This window comes from Pelobates fuscus, chromosome 10, assembly GCF_036172605.1.
Source record: "Pelobates fuscus isolate aPelFus1 chromosome 10, aPelFus1.pri, whole genome shotgun sequence".
Lineage (NCBI taxonomy): Eukaryota > Metazoa > Chordata > Amphibia > Anura > Pelobatidae > Pelobates > Pelobates fuscus.
The window spans coordinates 145402671-145414894 of NC_086326.1; the positions used below are offsets into that span (position 1 = coordinate 145402671).

The 12224-nt window shown below is 41.2% G+C and overlaps 1 protein-coding gene across 1 annotated transcript in view; it reads right to left on the reverse strand.

Moving 5' to 3' along the window:
- Positions 1 to 7475, reverse strand: part of LOC134575151 (zinc finger protein 721-like) — a 254227-nt gene extending 246752 nt beyond the window's left edge. The window contains exon 1 of the mRNA XM_063434369.1: positions 5717 to 7475. Within this exon, the coding sequence (XP_063290439.1) occupies positions 5717 to 7373 (1657 nt within the window). The 5' untranslated portion in view covers positions 7374 to 7475. The remainder of the gene's footprint in view (positions 1 to 5716) is intronic.
- Positions 7476 to 12224: the final 4749 nt, after the last annotated feature.

Consider the following 12224-nt stretch of genomic DNA (forward strand, 5'->3'; position numbering starts at 1 on the left):
GCAATCAAATAAGGTGGACTGCCCTTTAGGAGAGGGCAAGAGACAGGTATGTGAGGTAAGGGTTAGTCTTGGAGGCCATATGCTTTCCTAAAGAGATGGGTTTTAAGGCACTTCTTAAAAGATGCAAGACTAGGGGAGAGTCTGATGGCGGTAGGCAGGCTATTCCATAGGAAGGGAGCCGCCCGCGAGAAGTCCTGCAAGCGCGAGTTGGCCGTACGAGTGCGGACAACGGACAGGAGGTGGTCATGGGCAGAGCGGAGAGACCGAGAAGGGACATACCTATGGATCTGTGAGGAGATATAAGAGGGGCTAGAGTTGTTCAGTGCTTTATAGGTGTGAGTTAGTACCTTGAATTGACTCCTATAGCATACAGGAAGCCAATGTAAGGACTGGCAGAGGGGTGAGGTGTGAGAGAAACGACTAGAGAGGAAAATCAGTCTAGCAGCAGCGTTCATTACGGACTGTAGGGGTGCAGTACGGCTTTTGGGAAGACCAATCAGGAGAGGGTTACAGTAATCCATGCGGGAAATTACCAGAGCATGGACAAGCTCCTTGGTAGTATCTGGTGCAAGAAAGGGGCGGATGCGGGCTATGTTTTTAAGATGGAATCTACAGGATTTGGCAACATGCTGGATGTGAGGCTCAAAGGTGAGACCAGAGTCAAGTATGACGCCAAGACAGCGTGCTTGCAAAGATGGACTGATGTTGGTACCACAAACTTGAAGGGAGAGTGAAAGAGGAGGATCAGTATTAGGAGGAGGAAAGACAAGGAGCTCAGTTTTTAAGAGATTGAGTTTCAGAAAGCGGGAGGACATCCAGTCAGAGATGGAAGAAAGGCAAGCAGTGACACGTTGCAGGATGGCAGGGGAGAGGTCCGGGGAGGAGAGATATAGCTGGGTGTCATCAGCGTACAGGTGGTAGTGGAATCCAAAAGAGGTAATAAGTTTGCCAAGAGAGGCAGTATAAAGAGAAAATAGAAGGGGACCAAGGACGGAGCCTTGGGGGACTCCAACCGAGACAGGGCGAGGGGAGGAGGTATCATTAGAAAAGGAGACACTGAATGAGCGTTGGGAGAGATAAGAGGAAAACCACGAGAGGACAGAGTCACAGAGACCAAGCGATTGAAGAGTTTGAAGAAGGAGAGCATGATCAATGGTGTCAAAGGCCGCTGAGAGGTCAAGAAGAATTAGTATGGAGTAGTGGCCTTTGGATTTAGCTGCGATTAGGTCGTTAGTGACTTTGATAAGGGCAGTCTCTGTAGAGTGGAGAGGGCGGAAGCCAGATTGAAGGGGGTCAAGGAGAGAGTTGGAATTGAGGAAATGAGACACACGGGTAAAGACAAGCCTTTCCAGAAGCTTTGAGGAAAAAGGGAGCAGGGATATGGGACGGTAGTTAGAGAGGGTGGATGAGTCGAGGGATGTTTTTTTTAGTATAGGTACTACAGTGGCATGTTTAAGGTCAGCAGGGACGATGCCAGAAGAGAGCGAGCAGTTGAAGATGTCTGTTAGAGAAGGCACGAGACAAGTGGAGAGAGATCTGATAAGGTGAGATGGGACAGGATCGAGCGGGCAAGTGGTGGGGCGAGAGGAGCAAAGAAGAGCAGCCACCTCTTGGTCAGTAGCTGGGGAGAATGTCTGAAGGGTAGGAAAGGCATGATCTATGTGTGATTGAGAAACAGAAAGGCAAGGAGGGGAGAATTCTTTCCTTAGCTGTTCAATCTTGTCAGTGAAGTAACATGCAAAGTTATCAGAAGTAAGGTTAGTTTTGGGGGTGGCCACAGCAGGGCGAAGAAGAGAATTAAAGGTGTCAAAGAGACGCCTGGGGTTGCGGGAACATGAACTAATGAGAGAGGAAAAATAGGACTGTTTGGCAAGGGCAAGGGCTGCACTGTATGAACACAATATGAATCTATAATGGAGAAAGTCTGATTGGGTACGAGACTTCCTCCAGGAGCGTTCAGCACAACGGGAGCATCTTTGCAGGTAGCGCGTTGATTTAGTATGCCATGGTTGGGGGCGGGTCCTCCTTGAGGTGCTTGTTTGGAGTGGCGCTGCAGTGTTCAAGGCAGATGTAAGAGTAGAGTTATATATGGAGATGGCCAGTGAAGGACAGGAGAGGGAAGGGATGGACAGCAGTTGTGAATCAATGTCAGCTGACAACTGTTGGAGATCCAGAGAATTAAGGTCCCTCCTGAGTTGAGGGGGGTTAGGCTGAGGTTGTTGGATGAGGGGGTATGCAAGAGCAAATGATAAGAGGTGGTGATCAGAGAGTGGATATGGAGTGTTGCAGATATTAGTTACTGTACATACATAAGTGAAGATTAGGTCAAGGGTATTGCCAGCTACATGGGTGGGAGAATTTGCCCACTGTGATAGCCCGAGGGAGGAAGTCATTGAAAGTAGTTTAGTGGCTGCAGAGGTCAAAGGTGGGTTTATAGGAATATTGAAGTCCCCGAGAATTAGGGATGGAATGTTAGAAGAGAGGAAATAGGGTAGCCAGGCAGCAAAGTGGTCAAGGAAGAGAAGAGGGGAACCAGGGGGACAATAAGGGACAATAAGGGGGTAAATAACAGCAATGTTAGCGGAGAAGGGTTTGAAAAGGCGAATTGAGTGTATTTCAAATGATGGGAAAGAGAGGGAAGGGGGGGTGGGAAGAGGTTTAAAAGAGCAGTGAGGGGAGAGGAGAAACCCAACACCACCACCTTTACATTCAGAGTTTCTTGGGTTGTGGGTAAGTTGGAGACCACCGAATGACAAAGATGCAGGGGTGGCAGTGTCAGAGGGGGAGAGCCAGGTTTCTGTTAAGGCTAGTAAATCTATTGAACGAGACATGCTTGCCTAACCGGTTTATTATAAAAATGAGGCTGCCTATGCAAGAGTATACCTCAGTACTCCAACTACTGCATTAGTAAAATATGTACTATTGCTGTGACTCTTTTTTATGCATTGTATTCCACTATTATAGAACAAATTGAAATCAACAAAACAAAATTAATAAGTGGGAACAAAAGCAATAAATGAATAATTACAATGCCTCAAAAGAAAGATTGGCAAAAATACAATAAAAAAAAAATATATACGTTTAGTGATTTTATTCTCACTTATTAATTTCTCTTGATTTTTTTTTGTATATTGTATATACTCGAGTATAAGCAGAGTTTTTCGGCACCTTTTTTGTGATGAAAAAGCCCCCCTCGGCTTATACTCGAGTCAGTGTCTGTATTATGGCAACTTACATTGCCATAATACTGATCAGGACCGCCGGGCTCATTATAAGCCCGGTGGTCCTGTTGGGGGCCGAAGCAAGCTGTTACTTACCTTTGTAGCAGCTCCGGTCAGCTCACAGTGTAAGTCTTGCGACACCCGCGGCCGTCAGAGGGTTTCCACGGCTTACCGTGGCAACGCTCCACGCGGCACGCATACCGCAAGACTTACACTGTGAGCTGAACAGGGGAATGGTAAGTAACAGCTTGCTGCCAGCCCCCCTGCACAGCCCATGCCACTGGACCACCAGGGAATGTTACAGCCCCCCTCCCTGGCCAGGTATCAAGCAGGGAGGGGGGAATATAAAAAATACTAAATAATAAACATATTCAAATAAAAAAAAAAAAAAAATGCCCTTCCCCCACCCAGTTTACACACACTACACAAACACACTCTGCTTTATATATACACACACACACTGCATTATATACACTCAGAGTGTGTGTGTGTATATAAAGCAGAGTGTGTTTGTATGCGTGTGTATATAATGCAGAGTGTGTGTTTGTATGAGTGCATTATATACACACACTGCATTCATACAAACACACACTGCTTTCACACAAACTATATACACACACTCTGCATTCATTACATACACACACTACACAAACACACACTGCATTCATTATATTCACACTGTAAATAAATATTCAATTAATGTAATTTTATTGGGATCTAATCTTATTTAGAAATTTACCAGTAGCTGCAGCATTTCCCACCCTAGGCTTATACTCACGTCAATACGTTTTCCCAGTTATTTGGGGTAAAATTAGGGGCATCGGCTTATATTCGGGTCAACTTATACTCGAGTATATACGGTAATTAATAAATCATATTAATAAAATTATAATTCACATATTTTTTTTTTTTTTATAAATTCTTTATTTTGAATTTTCAATAGTAGTTGGGGTAGGGTACAGAAAGTAGAATTGGGGAATAGGGTTAGGTTCACAGAATTCATGGTTTGTAACAGCATTTTCCTAGGCAGTTATAGATCAGAGGTGATCATACAACGAATTACTTATCATTGCTGTTGCAGTCGTTCGCTGTCGCTCTATGATTCTGTTCCTGTTAGGGGGGGTAGTTCTAAAGCGTCACTTTAGAGGGTGGAAATTGTGTGTTACAAAACATCGATGTATGTTAACAGTAACTATAACGAGGTTGGTTTTAGTTCAAAAGTGGTTCGTCTTTGTGTTCTTTTTGTGTCTTTGTCTCTTGGTGGTCAGTCGGTGTGTGTTTGTGAGGTTCTCTTCGGGGGGATAATGGGGTACCAGAGGGGGTGGGTGTTGGAAGTGGTGGGGTGGGGAGGAGGGGGAGGTTTGGTGGGAGTACTGGTTCTGTTATCTAGTTTGAAATCCTGATGTCCTGTGGATTCCAATGGTATGGTATGAATATTGTTAGTGATTGTTTCCGCTAGGTCGAGTGCTGTTGGTCCGAGCTCGTCTTTTGCCCTTCTGACTGTGTGTGTGTGTGTGTGTGTGTTTCTGTTTAGGCCGTCTCCTAGAATAGGACGTGTTGGTTCGGGCCACTTTAGGTGTTTTATGGTCTATGTGTTGAGGGTGGATGCCTTTCTCGTTTGTGATCTGGTTTTGGTGGGTTTACAGCGGCCTCCGATGGTCGTTGGGTCTGATGCCGCGGGGGGGGGGGGGGGGGTATGTCTGGTGGGGTCTGTAGGAGTTAGTGTAAGTGTGCTTGTCAGGTGTGGCTGATGTGAGCGATTGGGGCATTATGTGTTGGGGATGTGGGGGGGAGGAGGGTTCTTAAAGGGAGGCGACCCGGTTGGTAGGGCGTGGGGTCTGTTGTGAGTTTCAGAGTGTATGTGTGTGCATATAATGCAGAGTGTGTGTTTGTATGAGTGCATTATATACACACACGCATACAAACACACTCATACAAACACACTGCATTCACACACAAACTGCATTCATTATATACACACACTGTAAATAAATATTCAATTAATGTAATTTTATTGGGATCTAGTTTTATTTAGAGATTTACCAGTAGCTGCTGCATTTCCCACCCTAGGCTTATACTCGAGTCAATAAGTTTTCCCAGTTATTTGTGGTAAAATTAGGGGCCTCGGCTTATATTCGGGTCGACTTATACTCGAGTATATACGTTAATAAATCACATTAATAAAATTATAATTCAAATATAATTTTTATGTGGAATAATCCATTAAACTTTCTATGTGACTCTTGAATATTTCTAAATTTTACCATGAAGCTCTTACAGGTATGAAGTTTGGCCACCCCTGGTATTTTGTTTTACCCCCTGCTCTTCTGAAGGCAAATTTGTAGGTGGACGGGCACACGGCGCAGTAGTGCAGGGTAGCATTCAATAGTTCTTATTTCCAAATAATGTATTAATTGGAGTGTTTCATTGAACAATGAAACATTTCAGACATTCTTAACAAGAAATAGTTTTTTCTCTTGTGTGAATCATCTGATGGGTCTTAAGAGTTGCCATTTGTCTGAAACATTTCCCACATTCTGAACATGAAAATGGTTTCTCTACTGTGTGAATCCTCATATGTGTCTTTAGCTCTGTCTTTTGAGTGAAGCATTTCCCACATTCAGAACATGACAATGGTTTCTCTCCTGTGTGAATCCTCATATGTGTCTTTAGGTCTGTCTTTTGAGTAAAACATTTCCCACATTCAGAACATGAATATGATTTCTCTCCTGTGTGAGACCTTTGATGTTTCTTAAAAGTTGACAAGTGAGCAAAACATTTCCCACATTCAGAACATGAATATGGTTTTTCTCCTGTGTGCATCCTTTGATGTGTCTTAAGAGTTGACAAGTGAGCAAAACATTTTCCACATTCTGCACATGAAAATGATTTCTCTCCTGTGTGAGTCCTTTTATGTTTGTTAAGAGTGGAAGAGTCACTGAAACATTTTCCACATTCTGCACATGAAAATAATTTCTCTCCTGTGTGAATCCTGTGATGTGACTTAAGATGTACACTTTGAGCAAAACATTTCCCACATTCAGAACATGAATATGATTTCTCTCCGGTGTGAATCCTTTGATGTCTCTTAAGAGCTGACAAGTCAGCAAAACATTTCCCACATTCAGAACATGAATATGATTTCTCTCCTGTGTGAGTCCTTTGATGTGTCTTAAGAGTTGACAAGTGAGCCAAACATTTCCCACATTCAGAACATGAATATGGTTTCTCTCCTGTGTGAATCCTTTGATGTGTCTTAAGAGTTGACAAGCGAGCAAAACCTTTCCCACATTCTGCACATGAAAATGATTTCTCTCCTGTGTGAATCCTTTGATGTTTGTTAAGAGCGGAAGAGTCCCTGAAACATTTTCCACATTCTGCACATGAAAATAATTTCTCTCCTGTGTGAATCCTGTGATGTGACTTAAGATGTACCATTTGAGCAAAACATTTCCCACATTCAGAACATGAATATGATTTCTCTCCGGTGTGAATCCTTTGATGTCTCTTAAGAGTTGACAAGTCAGCAAAACATTTCCCACATTCAGAACATGAATATGATTTATCTCTGGTGTGAATCTTTAGATGAGACTTAATACTATAAAAGCAACTGAAACTTTTTCCGCATTCTGAACAGGAAAACAATTTATCTCCCGTGTGAATCTTCATAAGTTTATTGTGATTTGATGTTTCTTCTCCTGTATGAATCCTTACATGTTTCTTAATATCTGAAGTTTCAGTGAAGCATTTTCTGCATTCAGAAGAGTTTTGTATTTCAGTATGACATGTGGGGGTCAGAAGGTCTAAGGTGGTGAAATTTCCATCCTCATATGATGCTGATTCCTCCTTAATAAGAGTAGATGAATATTCTGTCTGTGTATGTTCTGTGGGTGCATAAATGTCTATGTCTCCCGGAATTTCTTCTTTGTTTGATACGGATTCATTATTTGATGTATAGTCCATCTGTTTATCTCCTATGGGTGTATAAACCTTGATACTGGAGAGAGTGCCGATTTCACATGAGTCTGATTCTACCTTAATAAGGTCAGGTGGATATTCTGTCTGTCTATGGTCTGTGCCTGTATGAATATCAGTGTTTATAGGAATTTGTTTTTCATTTGATGCGGATTCACATTTTGTTGTATAGTTCATTTGTGCATCTCCCTTGGTTGTGCAAATGGAAGCTTCAACAAGATTTCCATCTTGCCATGGGACCGATTCCTCCTTAATATGAGTAGATGGATCTTCAGTCTGTATATGTTCGATGAGGGTATTACTGTTTCGGAGATTTACTTCCCCGGATTCTGTAGTTTCACGACTCAAAGATTTACTGCTTGGTGTACTGACTGCCACACAGTTTATTTTTCGATTACTTGTGATTTCGTTATCTTTGATTACATAATCCGGAGAAGAAACTGAAGTGTACAATCCACTGATTTCATTTCTGTTTATGGGACCATCTACTGGAAAGAAAACACTTAAAATTAGAACATTTTCTTAATTGCAGTGGACTTACCAGACTAGCTATAGATGACTCAGGTGGTTACTTAAGCAGTGATCTCTTTTCCTGTTTTGTTTTATAAGTGTTATTTTAATGAGACAATATAATGCATCACAATGGCATTGTGAATGAAAAGCAGGTACAATAACATTCAATAAGGACATTACACATGTGTAACGTAACTTTCTAATCTAAGACTGGATATATAGAAAAGGGTACAGCATCGGGGGTCTCTACACTGGAAAAAAGAGAACTTTTTTTTTCCTAACAATTTTTATTGCAGGTGGGGTGCCCTACAATTTAAATAGGATCTAGGGCATCCATGACAGAATACATAGGACATCCATGATGGAATAATTCTGTCATAAATGGTTAAGGAATAATAAAGTTGTCATTGTTATTCTCAGGTCCTGTTTCTGTAACGTATTGTTAAGTTATGCAATGTTTTGCTCTCCACTTGTGTTTTACTATATCAACTGATGGACTTGTATAAACTGAAGACCAGCATAGCCCTGGATCATGCAGAGGCACAGGTTAGATATGTAACGGAATCCTCCGATACATTGGTACTTGGAGAGGTCAGACTTCTTCCCACCGACTAGAGGCCTGGTCTGGAATGGGGTTCTGCTTTGGGAGGCAGGTACATGGGGGCCATTTGGGCTACTTCCTCCCTGGTTTGGGTTTTCAAGTTAGGATATCCTTGTTTTAAAAGGTGATTCTTTCAGACTCTCCATTGCCCTCTGTTGGTGGAAACTGGGAATTTAAATGATTTGTAGAATTACAATATGCAAATAGGAAAGTGCAAAAAAGTTTTCTTTGTCCCCTTTCCTCCCCCCTTCCCCCCAGTAATTTGGAAATTTTTAATTGTTATATATTTATTTGAGAAATTATGTTGTTTGTTCTTCACTTTATGTATGTTTATATGTTTATGGTTGTCATCACATGTTTAAGGACCAATTCCCCAAGGCTATTCCTAGTTCAAAATAAATTATTGCATGTTCGTTCCAAAAGGAACAGAGTGTCCCGTGTGGATTTTTAGGGATTCCAGTAACAGAGTCTTCGGACCTGTTGGCTGGCTGCACAATCCCTCTAGCCTGGGACAAGTCAAAAAGAGAACTAGACCTGAGGACCGCAAGTGTCTTTGTAAAGTCAGGAGCAATCACTATAAGCAGAGCTGTTGATACCGGCTTGTGGAACTAAAGAGGCAGAGGGGACAATACCTGCCTTGAAGAAGAGAGCTGCAGTCTGGTCGTGTGGAAGAGGGCTCAATCAAGCTTCAGCAACAGGGGCTGAAACGTTCCAGGCAGCAAGGAAGTGAACCTGGCAAAGGTATTGGTCAGAGTAGGGGAGCTCCAGCTCAAGATACATTTTCAGCAGAACCTCAGTTTGAAGTGTGATAGAATGTATCTTGATTCCAAGCCTCAAGCTTATAGGTGTCATATAATGATATCCTATATTAAAATTGGCTAACTTGGACTCAGGAAATGCTTGATGCTTTACACAACACTTAAGACCATAGATGTCTAGTTCCGTGAGCAGAGAGATCCCACCTGAGATGTCTCTTCTCTAATCTTTTGTCTCTTTCTTACCTTGGAACTTATTTGTTATGTGTACATGACGTTCATCCCTATGTCTTATCTGTACTCCCTTCCTATTACTGTTCTATGAGTATTTGCACGTAAGCACTTACTTTTTAAGGTATAAAACCCAGCTGATGAATAAAACGGCAGAGGTTTATTTTGAATACCAACAGGTGTCTGGTGTCTAATTCTTGCTTCTCCAAGTGCACTTGTAATAATAATTTGGGCTTCCTCTGAATATAACAAAGATCATTATTTGGATCCACAACATAAGTATGAAGGAAGGTACATGACAAGAAGGTACATGACCCTATTTGTATGTTACATTTTATGTTTTTATAGGGTCACAACTTTTCATGTACCTTCGTGCTTCAAACTGGGTTTCTGCTTTAAATATATCTAACCTGTGTGTCTGCATGATCCAGGGCTATGCTTTAGTCTTCCCTCTGCTTATTTTCTATAACTTTGCTGCCTGTAAATACTTGTTCCCTTTTTTTAATTTACCGTATATACTCGAGTATAAGCCGAGTTTTTCGGCACATTATTTGTGCTGAAAACCCCCCACTCGGCTTATACTCGAGTTAATGTCTGTATTATGGCAATTTACATTGCCATAATACAGACCAGGACTGCCGGGCTCATTACAAGCCTGGCGGTCCTGTTGGGGGCCGGCAGCGATCTGTTACTTACCTCCCAGCAGCTCCTGTCAGCTCCTCCGTGCAGCTCCCCTGTCAGCTCCGTTCTGCTCACAGAGTAAGTCTCGCGACACCCGCGGCCGTCAGAACGTTGCCACGGGTTACCATGGCAACGCTCCGCGCGGCACGCAGACCGCGAGACTTACTCTGTGAGCAGAACGGAGCTGACAGGGGAGCTGCACAGAGGAGCTGACAGGAGCTGCTGGGAGGTAAGTAACAGATCGCTGCCAGCCCCCCCACTGAACAGCCAATGCCACTGGACCACCAGGGATTAACAGAGCCCCCCTCCCTGGCCAAGCAACAAGCAGGGAGGGGGACAAAAAACAATTAAATACAAATACAAAAAAAAAAATTGTATTAAATACAAATACAAAAAAAAAATACAAATATTAAAATAAAATAATAATATTAAAATAATATAATAATATTTAAATAATAATATTAAAATATAATAATAATATTAAAATATAATAATAATATTAAAATATAATAATAATATTAAAATATAATAATATTAAAATGATATTCAAATTAAAAAATTAAGATAATAAAAATGCCCTCCCCTCACCCAGTTTACACATAGTACGCAAACACACACACTGCATTATATACACACACACTGCATTCACACAAACACACACTGCATTATATACAGACACTGCATTCACACAAACACACTGCATTATATACACACACTGCATTCACACAAACACACACTGCATTATATACACACACTGCATTCACACAAACACACACTGCATTCACACAAACACACTGCATTATATACACACACTGCATTCACACAAACACACACTGCATTATATACACACACTGCATTCACACAAACACACACTGCATTCACACAAACACACACTGCATTCACACAAACACACACACTGCATTCACACAAACACACACTGCATTCACACAAACACACACTGCATTATATACACACACTGCATTCACACAAACACACACTGCATTATATACACACATTGCATTCACACAAACACACACTGTATGAATGCAGTGTGTATATAATGAATGCAGTGTGTGTATATAATGAATGCAGCGTGTATATAATGAATGCAGTGTGTATATAATGAATGCAAACACACACTGCATTCATTATATACACACACACTACATTCATTATATACACACACTGTAAATAAATATTCAATTAATGTAATTTTATTGGGATCTAATTTTATTTAGAAATTTACCAGTAGCTGCTGCATTTCCCACCCTAGGCTTATACTCGAGTCAATAAGTTTTCCCAGTTTTATGGGGTAAAATTAGGGGCCTCGGCTTATATTCGGGTCGGCTTATACTCGAGTATATACGGTATGTAATGATATTAAATGAATGATTTATGATATAAAATAAAGCTAATGAGGTTAATGCTTTAGAGGCATCACTAGGGGCAGTGTGTAGGCCATTCTATGGTTTCCTTAAGCCATGTGCTTCTGGCAGTGACGTCACAAGCCAGCCTACTTTAGGAATACAATGAATAAAAACCAGATGTAGGAGGGATTCAGTCTCTCTTTTGCTCTCCCCATGACTGCCTAAGAATGTAGTAGCGGAATGTTTAGCCCCAGCCCCACAGGCCGGAGCCTGTGTAAGTTTGTTCAGGTTCTGTATTGTGCACACAATGTTATAGTGAATGCACTACTGCCATGGGCTAGTTTGGTGAGGCATGCAGTTTTAGAAAAATAGGGTGCTAGCAGGGAAAAACCCGTTTCCCCCACCAGGTATATATGACATAAAGTAATATCCAAGCACACCAATAGTTAGTGCAGAAAAAGGATTTTAACGCTGTTATATGCTTGATAACAAAGTGCAAAACAGAGACACAAGAAAGTATCAATAGACATGTTTTGTATTGTACCATATTAATCCATTGTTACATCTAGCATTATAGCCTTTTGTAAGCAATTTGTTGTTTTGTATAATTATTATAATTGATATCCTGATAGCATCTGCTTACTTGTTATTATATTAAATATACACTTAATATCACAACGTTTTGTGTATTTTCTATCCACATATTCCACTATAATACCAAGAACTACTACTTATTTCTCTTATTATTTTAGCAATATTTAGTGAATCAGACACTATTCAGCTGTATATTGATTGCACAAAATACAAAGTCCTCTGAGTGCATTTTCTGGGAAAGTATATATATTCCTCCTTTCACAACAACTCCTGTCGAACATGCTGA